Source organism: Portunus trituberculatus, chromosome 39 (assembly GCF_017591435.1).
Source record: "Portunus trituberculatus isolate SZX2019 chromosome 39, ASM1759143v1, whole genome shotgun sequence".
In the NCBI taxonomy this organism is placed as follows: Eukaryota; Metazoa; Arthropoda; class Malacostraca; order Decapoda; family Portunidae; genus Portunus; species Portunus trituberculatus.
The window spans coordinates 9,371,004-9,391,003 of record NC_059293.1 but is presented as its reverse complement, the minus strand read 5'-3'; the positions used below and the strand labels follow the sequence as shown (position 1 = coordinate 9,391,003).

Sequence of the window (20,000 nt, the reverse complement as noted above, 5' to 3'; positions counted from 1 at the left end):
TTAACAAATCTGCAAGGAGATGAGAGGCCGTGGTGGAGAGAGGAGAGGGAGAGTGAGAGCAGGAGGAATACAAAGGAATACAAAGGAAAGCCAAACAGCAACAGACCTGTTGGTCCTTTCGAGGCTGTTTGGTAACTACTTCTAACTGGCTACAGATAAGAGAGACAGGACAGTACAGGAGAAGGCTCCTCCCCACCCACCACTCCCTCCAGCTTTCGCTGGCATGGAAAATAGCTTGGAAAAGTACCATGCAGTATGGAAAAAACTGACATGGAATTTTCACAGGAAAGGATGAAAGGAGATTCTATTATTCACCCTACGGTGAACTCTACATATCTATCTATAAGAAAGTTAATATAGTATCATGTTTAATTATTCAGACAAGAAGAGAGCTTGTTGGGGTTATTCTTTAAATATTTATCAATTTTGTTTTTGAATGATGCAATGGAAGTACTGTTTACTATTTCTGAAGGAAGCTTATTCCAAATGTTAACTATTCTATTAAAGAAAAAGTGCTTTGCCTCGTGGGTTTTAAAGCGTTTTGGTGTAATTTTAAATCCATTATTCCTTGTTATGGTGGAATGATCAATAGTAAAATATTTATTGACATCAAGGTTGTTGTATCCCTGAAAAATTTTGAAAACTTCGATTAGGTCTCCTCTTATCCTGCGCTTTGTTAAGCTGAATAAATTTAATGCTTCCAGTCGTTCCTCATACGGCTTGTTTCTCAATCTCGGAATCATCTTGGTCACTCTACGCTGGATCCTTTCCAGTTTTTCAATGTCTTTTCTGTAATATGGTGACCAGAACTGCACACAGTATTCAAGCTGAGGACGCACCAATGAGTTATATAAAGTAAGGATAACTTTTTCTGATTTAAATTCAAAGGTTCTTCCAATGAACCCAACTAATTTATTTGCATTCTTTACTGCTTCTGTGCAGTGTTTGCTCGGCTTGAGATCTTTAGACACCACAATACCAAGATCTTTTTCATTCTCAGCACTTTCCAGAGGTACATTACTCATTACGTATTTTGCTTGTAGGAGGAGGAGGAGAAAGAGGAGGAGGAGGAGGAGGAGGAGGAGGAGGAGGAGGAGGAAGAGAGTAAGAGTGAGGATGACAGTGGTAGGGAAGTGGGAGGATGGAAGAGAAAAATGGGATAAACTTAGATGTGGGGAAAAAATAGCAAGAGAGAGAGAGAGAGAGAGAGAGAGAGAGAGAGAGAGAGAGAGAGAGAGAGAGAGAGAGAGAGAGAGAGAGAGAGAGAGAGAGAGAGAGACTGATTATACAAAAGAAACAGAAAATGAGAGGCAGCCAAAAGGGGGAGGAAGAGAAGGAGGATGAGAAGGAGGAGGAGGAGGAAAAGGAGGAGTTTTGTTGCTTGTGATGATGATGATGGTAGTGATGATGAAGGAAAGGAAGAATAAGAAACTGTATATAACGGTAGAAAAAAAGAGGAGGGAGAGAAGAATTAAGACGAGGATTAAGGGAAGAAGGAGAAAGAGGAGGAGGAGGAAGAGGAGGAGGATAAAATAAAGGACATTAAGAACGATAACAAGAATGAAGTGAAGATGGAGTGGGAGGAAGAGGAGGAAAAAAAAAAAAGAGAGGAAAAGGAGAAGAATGAGCATAACATAATTTTCTGAACCACCACCACCTGTAAATCCCTTCCACTAAATGATCAAACACAGCAAAACAATAAAAGATTTCTCTCCACCTCACTCTCCCTCTTTTCCGGATAAAAGGGAGGAAATGCAATAAGATACAATAAAAATAATACCATTTCCTCTCGGTAAAAGAAAAGGCGCGAGAAATATGAAGCAAAAAAAAAAAAAAGGAAAATTAGTGATGGAAATAATATTATACTAAATTGCTCAGGAAGGAAGTGGGAAATTAGAGAGAAGGAAGGAAGGAAAGGAGAAATGATTTGAGGGAAAAGAATATGACTAAGTTAAACGAGAGGTGAAAATAGAGGTGTGAAAAAAATAATGATAAGGAAGATTGAAGTTACAACAGACTGGAGGAGGAGGAGAAGCAGGAGGAGGAGCAGGAGGAGGAGGAGGAGGAGGAGCAGGAGCAGGAAGAGGAACAAAATGAAGAAAGAATTAAAAGAATAAAAAGAAAGTATAGTAAAAGATAGAAAAAAGAAGCACAAGAAGGAAATGTGGAAGAGAAGAAGAATGAGGGAACACACACACACACACACACACACACACACACACACACACACACACACACACACACACACACACACACACACACACACACACACACACACACACACACACACACACACACACACACACAAGATAAACAGTTCCAATACCAATCAACATTGAGAGAGAGAGAGAGAGAGAGAGAGAGAGAGAGAGAGAGAGAGAGAGAGAGAGAGAGAGAAAGAGAGAGAACCAATAACCGAAGTGAAAGTGGTATTTGAAGTGATATTATTGCAAACGTTCCTCTGTAAATAGCGGGTCGATAGATGTGTGTGTGTGTGTGTGTGTGTGTGTGTGTGTGTGTGTGTGTGTGTGTGTGTGTGTGTGTGAGAGAGAGAGAGAGAGAGAGAGAGAGAGAGAGAGATTCGAAATAAAGGCTCACTATACACACACACACACACACACACACACACACACACACACACACACACACACACACACACACACACACACACACACACACACACACACACACACACACACACACACACACACACACACACACACACACACACACACACACACATAACAAGCATAACACAGCACGTAACTTCTCCATCAAGCGGTCCCTGTCATTTTTTTTCCTCCTCTCTCCTCCCGTGCCTTCAGTCCCTCCCTTCCCTCTCTGTGCCTCCGTGTCCCTCCCTGTGCTTCCCTGTCCCTCTGTCCCTCTGTCAATTGGGAAATAAACAAATTAATTACGCAGATTGGAAAAGCGAAGTGTGTTTTTGGGCCGGAACACCATTAGCATCGCGTTCATTACTGACAGAAGCGACAAATTACAATGTTTTATGGCCAAGCGACCCCTAAATGTTTCAACTGACGGTCAGGAAAGGACTGACGAACGAATACAAATGAAATGGATGAAATAAATAGGGTTCCAATGCAAAAATGTATCGGGGAATGGGTTCAAAGAGTGATTTTGTAATGATATTGAGTCTTGAAATAAAAATATAGGTTGGGTAGGGAGTGATCTGTGGCTGATAGAAATAGGTGAAGTAGATGGAATATTATAAGGGTTTAGATAGAAAATATGTACCGGGAATGAAGTTGTTGCAATATCGACCGTCATGGAGGGAAAACGGTTACTGAAAGGGGAGACAAATGCAGACGGTTCACAAACAGACCCTTGACGATAGAAACAGGTGATGTAGACGAAAGATTATAGGGATTTAGATGAAAAATATGTGCCGAGAATGAAGTTATGAGGGAAAGTTACAACAATATTGACAGTCATGGAGAGAAAACGGTTAATGAAAGGTGGAAAAATGCAGATGGTTCACAAACAGACGGCACAGAAATAGACGAGATATAAGAAAAAAAGAAAAAAAAGACCAGATAAAAAAAAAGATAAATGGAAAATAAATACAAAAGAAATACGAAACAATGATGATAGGCCCACCAAAAAAAAACATTGATGAGAAACAAAATAACATAGAGAAACCACACAAAAAAAAAAAAAAAAAAATAGAGAAAAAACAGATTAAAAAGAAATTAGCAATAACTCTAACGGGCATTAAAAAAAGAAAAAGGAAAAAAAGAGGAAAAAAGTTGGTGAGGGGTGGAGGGAATGATGTAGATGAATCAGTAATGATGTTAACAGTGACCTGCATTGCAAAAAGCCTGAGGGAGGAAGAGGGGAAAGGGGAGAATAATAGTGGTTAGTATAGGATGGACCTTCACTCACTGTCGATAGCAGGCCAATTAGGGAAGGATGGAAGAAGAGGAAGAGGAAGAGGAGAAGGAGGAGGAGGAGGAGGAGGAGGAGGAGGAGGAGGAGGAGGAGGAGGAGGAGGAGGAGGAGGAGGAATACAAAGGAATACAAAGGAAAGCCAAACAGCAACAGACCTGTTGGTCCTTTCGAGGCTGTTTGGTAACTACTTCTAACTGGCTACAGATAAGAGAGACAGGACAGTACAGGAGAAGGCTCCTCCCACCCACCACTCCCTCCAGCTTTCGCTGGCATGGAAAATAGCTTGGAAAAGTACCATGCAGTATGGAAAAACTGACATGGAATTTTCACAGGAAAGGATGAAAGGAGATTCTATTATTCACCCTACGGTGAACTCTACATATCTATCTATAAGAAAGTTAATATAGTATCATGTTTAATTATTCAGACAAGAAGAGAGCTTGTTGGGGTTATTCTTTAAATATTTATCAATTTTGTTTTTGAATGATGCAATGGAAGTACTGTTTACTATTTCTGAAGGAAGCTTATTCCAAATGTTAACTATTCTATTAAAGAAAAAGTGCTTTGCCTCGTGGGTTTTAAAGCGTTTTGGTGTAATTTTAAATCCATTATTCCTTGTTATGGTGGAATGATCAATAGTAAAATATTTATTGACATCAAGGTTGTTGTATCCCTGAAAAATTTTGAAAACTTCGATTAGGTCTCCTCTTATCCTGCGCTTTGTTAAGCTGAATAAATTTAATGCTTCCAGTCGTTCCTCATACGGCTTGTTTCTCAATCTCGGAATCATCTTGGTCACTCTACGCTGGATCCTTTCCAGTTTTTCAATGTCTTTTCTGTAATATGGTGACCAGAACTGCACACAGTATTCAAGCTGAGGACGCACCAATGAGTTATATAAAGTAAGGATAACTTTTTCTGATTTAAATTCAAAGGTTCTTCCAATGAACCCAACTAATTTATTTGCATTCTTTACTGCTTCTGTGCAGTGTTTGCTCGGCTTGAGATCTTTAGACACCACAACACCAAGATCTTTTCATTCTCAGCACTTTCCAGAGGTACATTACTCATTACGTATTTTGCTTGTACATTGTTACTTCCAATGTGTAGGACTTTACACTTTTCTATATTGAATTTCATTTGCCATTTTCTGCCCAGCGTGTCAGTTTATTTAAGTCACACTGTAGTTCTTGCCATTGTGACGTTGATGTAACTTTGCTCATTATTTTGGTGTCGTCCGCGAATTTGCTTATTTTACAAGTGATTCCTTCATCAATATCATTAATATAAACAATGAAAAGAACTGGTCCTAATACAGAGCCTTGAGGAACACCACTTTTACATTGTGCCACTCTGATTCTTTTCCATTTATAACAACTCGTTGCTTTCTGTCAGAGAGCCAGTCTTCCAGCCATTTCAGGGTATTTCCAGCTATGCCGTGAGCTTTTACTTTGCTGATTAGCCTCTTGTGAGGGACAGTGTCGAAAGCTTTCTGGAAATCAAGATAAATAACATCCACTGCTTTTGTCTCGTCATACGAGTTAAAAACTTCATAAAAGAAGTCTAGTAGGTTTGTTAAGCAGGATCTCTTGTTTCTGAAACCATGTTGTGAATCCTTCATGATCTTATTTTCTTCTAAAAATTTGACAATCTTATCTCTGATTATCGTTTCCATCAGCTTGCACACTACTGAAGTAAGGCTGATTGGTCTGTAATTAGCTGGGAGTGATTTATTTCCTTTCTTGAAAATGGGCGTGACATTTGCTAGCTTCCACTCCTGGGGACTTTCCTGCTTGTAAAGTTTTATTGAATATAATCGTGAGTGGTTTCACGAGCTCATTTTCGCTTCTTTGAGAAGCCTGGGTGATATCTTGTCTGGTCCAGGCGTTTTGTTTACGTTCATGCTGTTCATGACTGTGAGGATTTCATTTTCTGTAACTATGAAGTCAGGCAGTGTTTTGCCTTGTGCCTGAGGCTCTGGCATGGGCAGACTATTTTGGACATCTTCAGTCGTGAAGACTGTTGAGAAGAATCTATTTAGGACGTTTGCCATTTCAACTTCGTTATCTATTTGGTTTCCGTTTTCTGTTATGAGTGGACCAATTGTTGAGGCTAAGACTCTTTTGGATTTTACATAACTGTGAAATTCCTTTGGGTTGGTTTTACAGGAGTTTGCGATCTGAGCTTCTACAGATTTTTTGCTGCTTTTTATCAACTTTTTTGCTTTTCTACGCAATCTGTCATGCTCTAATTTATCATTATTATGCTGTGTTAATTTGTATTTGTTGTATGCTTCTTTCTTTGCTAGAAGACAGCTTTTAATTTCATTATTCCACCATTTCGGTTTGGTGTTTAGTATTTTCCTTCTGTTTCTTAGTGGTATACACATCTTAGCTGTATCATTTATCTTTTCAGCAAACACCTCCCATGTCTTATCTACATCTGGTGTTTCCAGCAGTATATTCCAGTCAATGGATGCAAGCTGTATACGGAGTCTTGTGTAGTTTGCACGCCGATAGTCTGGCACTTTTTCTTTACTTTCGTTCACTTTTCCTTTGTCAAAATTTATGGTGAATTTTAAGGTGCGATGATCGCTGGAACTGAATTCTGGTCCAATTTCCACATTTTCGATAGTATTCTCATCATTTGTTAGAACGATATCAAGGATATTGTTACCTCTTTTCGGATGCTTGATGTGCTGGTGGAGGAGCTTTCAAGCATGCTATTATACAGCTGCTGGCCAGCGTGAGCTGTCAGTGGTTCGCCCCACCTTGTGACTGGAAGGTTAAAATCTCCCATAATTATGCAAGGAGGAGAAGGAGGAGGAGGAAGAGGAAGAGGAGGATAGTTGAAGGAGGGTATCGAGGGGAGGGGGTAAAGAAAGGGATAGAGAAAGAGGAGAATTAAGGGAAGGAAAGTATCAAGGGGAGGTGGTAAAGGAAGAGGTGGAGGAAGAGGAATACAAAGGAATACAAAGGAATACAAAGGAAAGACCAAGCAACAACAGACCCTGGGGTCCTTACTAGGCTGCTTGGTTAACTATTCTATACTAACTACATAGTGTTAGAGACAGGACAGGAAAGCAGAAGAGGAGGAGGAGGAGAAGGAGGAGGAGAAGGAAGAGGAAAAGAGGAGGTGAGGTAGGAGGAAGAAGAGATGGTTGAAGAGGAAGAAGAGAAGGATTAGGAGAAGAAAAATATCAAGGGGAAAAGGAGGAAGAGGAGAAGAATAAGGAAGAGATGGTGACGTTGTTGTTGGTGGTGGTGGTGGAGGAGGTAGACGAAGAGGAAGAGAAGCAGGAGGAAAAGGAGGAAAAGAAGCAGGTAGGAGGAAATATCAAGAGTAGGAAGAAGAGGAAGAGAAGTAAGAGCAATGCAAAGGAATACAAAGGAAAAGAAAACAACAACAGACAGGAGAAGAGGAAGAAGGAGGAGAAGAATGGGAAAAGAAGATGGAGGTCGAGTAGGAAGTAGAAGGCAAAGAAGTTTAGTATCAAGAGAAGAAATAGGAAGAGCAGGAGGAGGAGGAGGAGGAGGAGGAAGAGGAAGAGAGTAGCCTGTCCGTGCTAAGCCGCCACGCTCCGCCCTACTTAATGAAAAACAAACACACCTCGGGGCAAAAACTGGTTCATAACAAGCCACCTTCACCTCCTGCCCTTCTACGGTCCCACCAGAAACTCCACGCCACACTTTACTGCTTTTCTCTCTTTTCTCTCTTTTTTCTCTCATTTTCTCTCCAACTTTCCTCCACTCCCCTGAGACTTGCTTTCATTTCTCTCAAGCTCTCCTTTTTACTCCCTTTTCTCTCCCTTTCCATCTTTCTTACATGTTCCACACGCTCGTCTCTTTGCCTCATTGCCTTTATGTTCCACTCATCCTCTTTCCAAGCTTAAATCTCCTCACTCCACATCTCTCCATTCCTCTCTACGTTCTTCCTCTCTCCTCTCCGGCCTTTCACCGTGCAGAAGACCTCCTTTCGCTCTCTTTCCTTCCTTGATATTCCTTCATTAACCTCCAGAAGGGCTCGTGTATGTGATTACCTCCCTCACCTCCCTCGTTTCTCATTCCCGTTCATCTGCTATAGCGGTGCTCCTCCTCTCCGCGCCGCCTCCATAACCAGCATTCCCACACGAGAGGTGGCGACTGAGGCTATTTCAGTTTTCCTTCGTTGTAATAGTAGTAGTAGTAGTAGTAGTAGTAGTAGTAGTAGTAGTAGTGGTAATAGTAAGTAGTAATATTAGTAGTAGTAGTAGTGGTGGTGGAGTGTAGTGGTGGTGGTGGTGGTGGTGGTGGTGGTGGTGGTGGTGGTGGTGGTGGTGGTGGTGGTGGTGATGGTGGTGGAATAGAAGTGGTGGCGGTTGAGGTTGCTGGTGGTGGTGGTGGTGGTGGTGGTGGTGGTGGTAGTGGTGGTGGTGGTGGATGTTGTTGTAATAGTAATGGTGCATAGTAATGGTGGTCCTTGCAGCAGCGGCAGTGGTGGTGGTGGTGGTGGTGGTGGTGGTGGTGGTGGTGGTGGTGGTGGTGGTAGTAGTAATGGTGGTGGAGGTAAGAGAGTGGTAGCGGTTGAGTGCTAGTAGTAGTAGTAGTAGTAGTAGTAGTAGTAGTAGTAGTAGTGGTAATGGTGCTAGAGTAACAGAGTGAGGTTGAGTGCTAGTAGTAGCAGTAGTAGTAGTAGTAGTAGTAGTAGTAGTAGTAGATGTTATTGTAATAGTAATAGTACATAGTAATAGTAGTACTTGCAACAGCAGTAGTAGTAGTAGTAGTAGTAGTAGTAGTTATATTAAGCTCCCCTTTCTCTTCGCAAATATTTTTTGCTGAACACCATAGGTTTTTTGTTTCCATATTTCACAGCCTGGCCATTATTGGTTTCCTCCTTCCTTTTCTGTTTCTGCAGGGTCATTAGGTCATTATGGAACTGTTTCTGCAGGATCATTAGGTCATTATGGAACTGCTTGCTTTCTTCTGTATTTCTTCCATTCTGCGATGTGAACTCTTTATAAAGAATTTTGAAGTTTCGTCATATCCTCTGATTATGGATTATTGTTTCTCTTGGGACAGTCACCTCAGTGGGCATTTATATTATAGCTATTGCCCTCTCACATTAAGAAAAGGAAATAATAATAATGACAAATTCTCCGTACGTAACCCAAGCTATTCTATCACGCTAAAGGAGAACCAAGGCTTAAATAATCGTTCTGTGGAAAACCTTAGACTCTTTGCCACGCCCGCCGCAGCAGAGGAGTGAATTCCCGGTAAAACTCGGTGCAATACACACTCAAGCGAGATAAGTGCGACGGCATTTTCGATTTTGGAGTACGCTGGGAGAGAGAGGAAAAAGAATCAAAGCTTGCTCATCCTGAAAACACTTCTCATACCAGACAAACATCCTGCACCCTGGAATCCTGAATAATTTTTCACACTTATCTCTGGAATAAACTTCATCCATCCCCAACGAGGCCAGGATGTGGAATGGAAACTCAAGGAACTGAAAGACTAAAGTGATTATGTAGTAGAATGATAAGAAAGGATGTAAATGAGTGAGTGTAGAGTAGAAGCTGGCAAACAAAGAGGAAATGCAAGGTAGAATTCAGGAGTATAGGATAGTAAGTGAAAATTATGAAAGAAAGTATAGGTATGAGAAAGAGAAGGTTTTTTGAAAGTGGAAAGCAAGGAAAATGTAGATATAAAAGAAGGAAAGTGAAAGATAGGATGTGAAAGAAAAGAATAAACTGTAATGTTGGAAATCAGAGAAAGGTGAGGATATCATTTGTAAAGTAAAACGAAACGCGGATAATGGAATGTGGAATAGAAAGCAAAGTTGTAAATGAGAAAAAATAGAGAATAATGAGGTGATAAACTTAACACGTTCATTACTGCACACGGTTTACAAATGTCATGCACTCAACACCTGATCCTTAGAGTGGAGGAAATCCAAACACAGCTTTAATGGACAAGCAACCAGATATGAGCTTCAATCTCTTCATTACATAACAAATGTCATCCAAACCTTAATACGAATCCCTATACACTATTAATTACAGTTCTCTAAATATAGACACCACTTTAATGGATAAGCGAGTAAAGAGCTCAAATCCCTGTGTTTAGTACGAGTAAATGCCATTACAAAATTAATATATTCCTTTATTTGATATTCAGAATAGCATTAACTCTTCCACTGCGATAAGTAAGAATTCCATTCCTAAGAGCAATATATGAAATCTTTAATAACACGTACAAGAAATATGGCGATAAAAAAGGGGAGTAGACTTTGTGGTTTGAGACAAGGACATCAGATGATAAAGGAAGCTGCAAAAAAAAAAATAATAAATAAATAAATAAACAAATAAATAACCAGACCTATACGTGGCAGTTCCTGTATGAAAAATGTGCCTACTTTTTTTTTTTACGTTATGGCCTGTAGCGCCTTTAGGCATACTTGAAGAGCATATGTGGGAAGGGCTGTTAAGCTTCCTCCCATTAATGGCGCAGGCAATTTAATTATAGTGGTACCCATATTATGGCCTATATAACCACCCAAGCGCATCTTCGGTGTAACCATTTAGAACCTGGGTATCACGGTGACATGTATGTAACTTTAAACCACTAGACAAATGGCATAACTTCTAAGCGGTTTGTGGTGGGAATCGAACCTATATGCGTGGACGTCTGCCCGATCCCACGCTCACCACCTTATCCACTACGCCACCGACTTATTCCCACCTGCCATCCAAAAATCCTTACATAACTTCAATATTTTGAAGCTCTCTAGCTTTTGGAGGTGGCTGTGAAGCAAAAAATTGTCTCAGAATATTTAATGACTGAGAAAAAAGTGTACCAAACACCAGCGAATGTTGACCACTTCAATACTGGGACACATTTTTACCTTGAAATTTGTGTTCGATTAGACCATTCTGTTGACATAAGGAAATTTCTATGGAAGTTAGAAGATTGATGGCCACAGTCTTCACCATTTTAATCCCTCACATAAGTTTATGAACCTGTATAAGGAATATGAAAACGCGTCATGGCACTAAACTAAAGATACTTGCTGTTCGCTTAAACTCGTCTTTTTCATTGTGCCATGGCTGCATACAACTCATATCCTCTTTGTATCCTTGCGAATTCCTTGTTATTCTGAGAAACCCTCGCCCCGGGCCACAGAGGGAGCAGCGTGGGCAGGGCGGTGGTTGGGTACTGGGTGGTCCAGGAAGAGTGGAGGGATAAATGTGGTTTTGAAGAATAGGAGAAGGAAAGTTAGGAAAAAGTATTGAGGGAATGTGGGGAAGTGGAGGTAGAAGGTCGAAAAGGGATAAAAGTTAGGGTAGAAATCATGTCAAGTGGAAAAATATGACGTTGGGAAAAAGGAAAAGCAAAGATGAAAAGTGGAAAAAAATTGTGTTTAAGTCAATAGGGAAAAAAAACAAAGGTGAACGTTAGTAAATGTAGGGGATAGGAAATGGAAAAGAAAGGAAAAGAAAAATGAAAGAAGGATATATGAAGAAAATGACTGATAAAAAGACTGATAAAAGCGACCGATAGAAGGAAAAACATATAAAGAGAAAATAAGAAATAAAACGAATTGTAAAGAAAACAAAAACTAGGAAATGCAAAAAAGAAAATATAGCAGAGTCTGAGGAAGAAGAATGTGAGAAAAAGAAGAAAAAACGTACAATATTGAAGAAAAATGAACAATAGTAAGAAAAACGTTAGAAAATAAAGAAAAGGCACAGAACATGAACTGGAAAGCAAGGAAAAAAAAACAAATAAGTGAATGAAATAACCGAACAGGAGAAGCGAAGGTAAAGAAAAGAAAAGAGACGAAAAAGAAAAGAAGAAGAATAAAAAAAGTTAATTATTGTCGAAAAAAAACATTGAACATGAATTGGAAAGCAGAAAAATAATTGAAAAAAGACAAATTGGTGAAATGATATTTGGATGAAGAGAAAAGGAAAATAAAGAAAAAAAAACTAAAACATAAAAAACAATGATTATAGACAAAATGAAAGAAAAAAAAACAAATATGAACTAGAAAGTTAAAAAAGAAAGAAAGAAAGAGATAAGAGAAACTATAGGAGAGACAGAGGCAGAGGAAGAGAAAGAGGAAAAGGAGAAGAGAGCAAGATATACGAGTACTGAGATATATATTGACGCTTCATGAATAGTTGCGAGAGAAGCGGAATGTGGGAAGACTTGAATTCCAGAGAGAGAGAGAGAGAGAGAGAGAGAGAGAGAGAGAGAGAGAGGAAAGGGAGAATCTTCTGAAAGGGAGCGGAATGACGAAAAAGAACAAACAGGAAAGTGGATGAGGAATAGTCATACTTGAGAAGGGTGTGAGGAATTTTGAGACGGCGAGAAGAGGAATGGGAAGAGACGAAAAGAAGGATATATGACAAGGAGGAGAAGGAGCAGGAGAAGAATGGTAGTAGAAAAATAAGGAAAAAGAAGAGGGAAAACAAGAAAACTAAAGGTATAAGGAAGTGACAAGAAATGGAGAAGAAAATGAAGACAAAAAGAGGAAAAGTAAATGAAGTAGATATAGAAGGGAAAGAAGAAACAATGACGATAAAAGGAATGAAATGAAAGGAAAGGGAAGAAGAAGAGGAAGAAATACAAGACAGAGACTAAGGAGAAGAAAAAGAAGAGGAGCAAAACTTAAAACAACAAAAATAACAGAGAGAGAGAGAGAGAGAGAGAGAGAGAGAGAGAGAGAGAGAGAGAGAGAGAGAGAGAGAGAGAGAGAGAGAGAGAGAGAGAAGGAGAGATAAGGAGAAATGGAGAATAAAGAGGAGGGAGCAGCTCGTGGTCGCGTCCCCCAAAGTTGCTGCAAACGAGTTTCTTGAAGTCAGTTTTAGAACACAGTTTTTCCAGCTCCAATTTACATTCAGTGTGCTTGTTGGTAAAAGGACGAAGAATATTTTGCGGCTAAAAATTCTCAGTGGTTCAAATAAAAAAAATATCTAGCGAACTCGAGACTCAAGTAAATTGGAGAGGGAGAGAAAGTGAAAAAAATAAACATAGCTATTGTCTTTACGTTTTATCCATATTCTCTCTCTCTCTCTCTCTCTCTCTCTCTCTCTCTCTCTCTCTCTCTCTCTCTCTCTCTCTGCATCAACAATGGTTTGTCATATTGCTCTGTATTTACTGTTCTTATTTGTATTAGTTAGCTATGGATAAATGTTCATAATGATCTCTTTGTTTTTCATTGTATTTCGGTATTTTGCTAATTTCGTTTTGTGGTTCACGAAATTTGCAGGAAGTTAAAATGTAAGTATGTGGGAAAAGCGAAAAAGAGAAAAAATAGAAACCTACCTTATTTACTGTTTTCCTCTTCATCTTTTTTTTTTTTTTGTTGACGAATTAATTGTATTATAGTATTTGGCTTATATTTTCTACATTAGCTGAAACAGAATGTATGAAGGAAAATAGGGAAATGGTACCTACTACTCTACTTTTTCCCTTTCCTGCTTTCTGTCTACGCTTTCATTGTTTTTTTCCTATTTTACTTCTATTTCCCTTTATAGTTTTCAAGAGGTGAAACAAATGTACTTTGAAAAGGGAAAGGGAAAAAGATTACCATCATTCTTTACTTCTTCTCTTTCTCTTTCTCACTCCACTTCCGTATTTTACCCACAAATTTCACTGCAGTTTCCCAGGATATCAAAAACAATGTGCTGGTAGAAATAGAAAGGGAAGAATTCACTACAGCTTTTACATTTCTCTTAATTTTTCTTTATCGCTCACAATTTGTCTTGTATTTACGAAGAGATAAGAAATAACCTGACTGGAAATGTTTTACTGAAGCCACATAATTATCGTGCAGTTCTCTGTCGCTGTCTCGGGGTTCCCTCAAAGGCGCTTATTGCCTAATGAGGACACGAGGCTGGTAGATTGCTTGCCAGGAGAAAATATTGTAAGAAATTGAAATGATACAGTGAAGTTGATAATGATATTTTTTCGCACACACAAAGAGAGACAGACAGACAGACAGACAGACGCATATTCATACTTCTCAACTAATATTTCTACATTTTATTGGTTTTATTTTTTTTTACTTTTTTTTTATATTTGTGTTTCAACGTTATTTGTAAAGTGCTGTGTGTGTGTGTGTGTGTGTGTGTGTGTGTGTGTGTGTGTGTGTGTGTGTGTGTTTATCTGTCTGTCTGTCTATTTTGTGTATTTTTCTGTCTGTTTGTCTGTCTGTCTGTCTCTCTCTCTCTCTCTCTCTCTCTCTCTCTCTCTCTCTCTCTCTCTCTCTCTCTCTCTCTCGTTCCTAGTTAATACATTTATTGCGACACCACGTAATTTGGAGTATTTGCATATTCATTACAACATTAGACCCAAGCGTTGGTCGGTCATTAGCGGCGATAGCACTGACGGATGGCCTTGCAATGCCTCCTCTCCCTCCCTCCTCTCTCTCTCTCTCTCTCTCTCTCTCTCTCTCTCTCTCTCTCTCTCTCTATTCATCACTTTTTACTAATTCCTTGTTCTTCTCACTTTGCTTTGCACTTCTTGATATATTTTCTGTTTGTTTCTGTGCTTGCCTGTGATTCTCTCTGTTTTGTCTCTCTATTTAGTTGAGATATGTTTATTGGTCTTTCTTACTTACTGGTTGTGTAGGTGCCTGGTTTTGTATAAGTTTTGTGTGTTTGTCTACCTGTTTGTTTGCTTCTGTGTCCGTTTGTATGTGTGTGTTTGCCTCTCCGTCTCTTTATCTGTCTTTTTGGCTCGTTGTGTATATATTTGTCTTTCTGTGTGTCTGTTTGTCAGTCAGTCTTTGTAGGAAGTTTGTTGAACGACTCTCTCTCTCTCTCTCTCTCTCTCTCTCTCTCTCTCTCTCTCTCTCTCTCTCTCTCTCTCTCTCTCTCTCAGAAGCAGTCATATTGTAGCGTCTGAAACAAGACCCTGACGAAGTGGTTTTGGAAAGTAGGTCATCCGATCTCTCTCTCTCTCTCTCTCTCTCTCTCTCTCTCTCTCTCTCTCTCTCTCTCTCTCTCTCTCTCTCTCTCTCTCTCTCTCTCTCTCTCTCTCTCTCTCTCTCTCTCTCTCTGTCTGTCTGTCTGTCTGTCTGTCTGTCTGTCTGTCTGTCTGTCTGTCTGTCTGTCTGTCTCTCTCTCTCTCTCTCTCTCTCTCTCTCTCTCTCTCTCTCTCTCTCTCTCTCTCTCTCTCTCTCTCTCTCTCTCTCTCTCTCTCTCTCTCTCTCTCTCTCTCTCTCTCTCTCTCTCTCTCTCTCTCTCTCTCTCTCTCTCTCTCTCTCTCTCTCTCTCTCTCTCTCTCTCTCTCTCTCTCTCTCTCTCTCTCTCTCTCTCTCTCTCTCTCTCTCTCCTCGCATCAAATTATTTGTACATTATGATATATGCATATAACTTTATATACTCGTCTCTAATCCTTTGCATTTTTAATTATGTTAGTGTGCTGCATAGGATTAATGGCTTAGCGAGAGAGAGAGAGAGAGAGAGAGAGAGAGAGAGAGAGAGAGAGAGAGAGAGAGAGAGAGAGAGAGAGAGAGAGACTGCAATACAAATGCCTTCCGCCTCCTGAGTACCGCAATATTTCCTTCAGAATATCAGGTGGTCTGTGCTTGTAACATGTAAAGTGCTTGTTTTCGTATCTCTTTACATGTCCGTTTGTCTGTATGTCTGTGTTTGCTAGTATTTCTCTTTTATGTCTTTTTGTATTAATTCTTGTTTGTCTGTGAGTCATGGCGCTTGATCTGTATTATTTTCCAGCTTATAAATTTGTGCTTTCGTTGCATTCAGAAATTTATATTCTTGCTTATAATTTTATGTCTTAAGCATTGTTTCGTATATTATTTCTTATATCCATCTCTTTATCTTCCATGTATTCATGAATATAGAGTATATTCCTTATAAAATCATTACTTTTATTTGGTTATCTATCTATTTTGCATTTCTCTCTCGCTATATTCCAATATTAATAATTCTATACTCCTGTTTACAATTTCATTTTGTTATAACATTTAATTTTTTTTTTCATCTATTTCAACTTCCATTCCAATTCCTTTATCTTGCTGCGTCCAGTAGTTATATTTCCGAGACCTTTGCAGTATGTGTATCTATCCAATTTTTTATTTGCGTCCGGCTCATCGTATTTCCCTTCCCTGCCTCCTGGACTCTTCCTCCTCCTGAGTCTCTTCCTTTTAAATCAGTGTAACTTCCACTCGAACCCAGCAGGAGGAAACCTGGGAATTATTGGCTGTGTGTGTGGATGGAAGACAGGAGAGCGAGGGAAGACGGTAGAAGGAAGCGAGGGATGTGAAAGGGGAGAAATGGAAAGGGAGAAACGTCTTAGGTAGTGGATGCAGGAACATAAAAGAGAGAGAGAGAGAGAGAGAGAGAGAGAGAGAGAGAGAGAGAGAGAGAGAGAGAGAGAGAGAGAGAGAGAGAGAGAGAGAGTCCACATGTCTTTAAAATTCTATACGATATACATTAGCGTACGCAATATTGATATTTATAAGAGACACACTGAAAAAATAACGGTAGAAATGAAAAAATAAAATAAAAGAGTCGTTACGAATATATTTTTCCCTCTTTGTAAATGTTATGAAAAAAAAAAATATCTAAGTGAAAATGCATCTTCATGATAATAGGAAGAGTGTGGGTAGAGAGGAGGAGGAAGAGAAGAAGATGGGGAGAGAGAGAGAGAGAGAGAGAGAGAGAGAGAGAGAGAGAGAGAGAGAGAGAGAGAGAGAGAGAGAGAGAGAGAGAGAGAGAGAGTAAACTAGATGCCAAGAGTTGTGGGGAAGAGATGAAAGGGAAGTAGTTAAGGGCGAGAGTGGGAGAGAGAGTGAAGCATTAAGTTAGATTTGGGAAAGGAATCCTGGACGTGGGAGAAATAATTGCACCTGAGATTTAAAGGAACGTGCCACGGATCCCAATGATGAGTTACGTCACTGGGAAGCCTTGTGTCAAATTTCTTAGTCTTATAATGCGAAATAACCTTGTAAAACCCTTGGAACATTTGATTTGGGAGATTTTAGAACTCAGTTGATTTGTTAGGAAAATTTTGATGCGTTTTCCTCAGTTCTTTTCTATTCTATTGCATTTTGTCCTTTTTTTTACGGATATTGGAAGAAATCCTCTTGTTTTTTTCTATCATGAATGCTGCTTCCATAATCCTCTTTTTGTTGTTTTTCTGGGTATTTCTGAAGGAGTAAGGGATTTGTAATGTAATCTGATGCGATACTTTTATACAAGGAGGCTATGTGTGGAAGGGGAGTGAAGGGCCTGAAGCAGTACTGAGCCAAGTCATTTGAAAGGGTCCTCATTACCTCTTACCTGACGCTGATGAATAATTGTTAGGTAGCATTTAGAATTACTATCGACGGCTTCACTATTAGTATTACCACCATCTCCACCACCACCAGTGTCCACTATTGTTATTACTACTGTTATTACTAATACTACCACTATTATTTCTACTACAACAACAACAACTACTACTACTACTACTACTACTACTACTACTACTACTATTCTTTTGGGGGGATAAACTTTTTGGGTTTTCTCTAAGGGACTGGCAGCTCAGTGTTCTGCCAATTACCGTTCTTATATATAAAAAAAACGACAACAATAAAAAGATCAACAAAAGTAATAACAACAGCAACAACAACAATAACATATACTACTACTACTACTACTACTACTACTATCACTACTATGCTGATGGTGGTGCTGCTGCTAGTACTACTACTACTACTACTACTACTGCTACAACAACTGCTGCACTGCCACACAACAACAACACTGCACCACTGCTGCTGCTGCTGCTGCTGCTGCCGCTGCTGCTGCTGCTGCTGCTGCCACCGCTGCTGCTGCCACCACTTGCTGCTGCTGCTGCAATGCTGCTGCTGCTGCACCACCTGCTGCTGGTTGCTGCTGCCACCAACTGCACCACTGCTGCTGCTGCTGCTGCTGCTGCTGCTGCTGCACCTGCACTGCTGCTGCTGCTGCTGCTGCACCACTGCTGCTGCTGCTGCTGCTGCTGCTGCACCTGCTGCTGCTGCTGCTGTTGCTGCTGCACTGCTGCTGCTGCTGCTGCTGCTGCTGCTGCTGCTGCTGCTGCTGCTGCTGCTGCTGCTGCTGCTGCTGCTGCTGCTGCTGCTGCTGCTGCTGCTGCTGCTGCTGCTGCTGCTGCTGCTGCTGCTGCTGCTGCTACTGCTGCTACTGCTACTACTGCTGCTGCTACTACTACTACTACTACTACTACTACTGGAACTACTACTACACACACACACACACACACACACACACACACACACACACACACACACTCACCTCTGCACGCGTGGCGGAGGCTCAACGTGTATGCACATGTCGTCCTGTACGGGCACGTGGTCAGCTGCACGTACGCAGGTCAGCTCCCTCTCCTGCACGCCACCTCCACAGGTCACAGGCGCGCCCTGACCCACGCAAGGCCCCCATGCAGAGCTGACCCACTGGTACCTGCAAAGGAAAGTAGTAGTAAGATGTGTATTAAGATCTCTCTCTCTCTCTCTCTCTCTCTCTCTCTCTCTCTCTCTCTCTCTCTCTCTCTCTCTCTCTCATGCATTGCTTTTTTCTCTATATTCATTCTTTCCCTTTGTAATAACAATTTATTGTAATGATGATGGAAATGTGGATGATGATGATAATGATAGTAATGATGGTAATAATAATAATAATAATAATAATAATAATAATAATAATAATAATAAGAAGAAGAAGAAGAAGAATAGTAATAATGATAATAATAATGATAATGATAATAATAATAATAGTAGTAATAATGATAATAGTAATGATAATAATAATAATAATAATAATAATAATAATAATAATAATAATAATAATGATAATAATGATAATAATAATAATGATGATAATAATAATAGTAATGTAAAAAATAATAATAATAATAATAATAATAATGATAATGATAGTAATGATAATAATTGTAATGATAAAAGCAATGGAATAAATTTGTACAACGATCTAAATCCTTGTTAATGCATCACGTATAAGTGCGTACGTCATCACCTCTCGTTAAAAGTTGAGATATATTAACTAATAAATCGAGAACAAACATTAGTCTCGCCTTAATATTAAACAGCGTGCGATGCCGTGCTGCTGCTGTTGTCAAGTGTACTGAAGAGCTACTGATCGCTGCACTCCTGGTTCACGCAGGTCGGCAAGTGACACTCGTACAAGAAAGCTTCTCATTTTCCGGTGAATATATTGGAGGTTATTAGGAAGAAGCGTCACTGCGTTATGAACTCGCTCAACACGAGTATTTGGTGTTGTCGGTACCTGTGGAGACGGACGAAGATTCGGTTCTTCAAGTCGCTGGTGATCCTTGTCTTACTCTACGGTTGTGAGACATGACCACTGAACACCGATCTGAAGATGCAATTGATGTCTTTGGTACAAGATGCCTTCGCAGGATCATGGGGTACCGCTGGTATGACTTTGTATCAAATCAGCGATTGCTCCGCGAGACTGATTCGAGCCCGATTACCAGCATAATCCGTCAACTGCGACTATATGGGCATGTGGCACGCTACCCGCATATACCTGCATATCGGGTTGTCTCCGAAAGGGATAACCCAGCATGGAGGAGGCCAAGGGGACGTCCACAAAACTCATGGCTGCGACAAGTCGATGCCTCTTGCTTGGAGTTACTTGGCATGGATAGCGCCACTCTATGCGTGACCGCATAGAGTGGCGCCATAGAGTAGGTGAGGCGACGCGCTCCCCCGGCGTATGCCCCCCATGATTGATTGATTGATTGAGGAAGAAGCGTCATTACTCATAGTTTTTTTTTCTCTCTCATTTATTTTGTTGCAACCTTTTTTTTTTTTTTTGCTTCTTCACAACCTTCGCTTTTGTGTTATTGCATACATTTTTATTTTATTTTATTTGTTTTTCCATTATATTTCACATATAGAGAGAACAAATTTATAAGCTAAAATAAGCATTGAAAGACTTTCGCTGATATTCGGATCTCCCACCTTTGCCTTACAGATTCTGAGCTATTTATCTATTATTTTTAGATAAATAGCTTTAGTGTTGGTAGCATAGACACTACACATTTCTT

At 40.0% G+C, this 20,000-nt stretch overlaps 1 protein-coding gene across 2 annotated transcripts in view; it reads right to left on the bottom strand.

The window, feature by feature from the left end:
- Positions 1–20,000, bottom strand: part of LOC123515523 (thrombospondin type-1 domain-containing protein 7B-like) — a 531,642-nt gene that overhangs the window by 29,414 nt on the left and 482,228 nt on the right. For both annotated transcript variants that reach the window (XM_045274226.1, XM_045274227.1), the window contains exon 7: positions 18,203–18,370. In XM_045274226.1, coding sequence (XP_045130161.1) covers positions 18,203–18,370 — 168 coding nt within the window. The remainder of the gene's footprint in view (positions 1–18,202; positions 18,371–20,000) is intronic.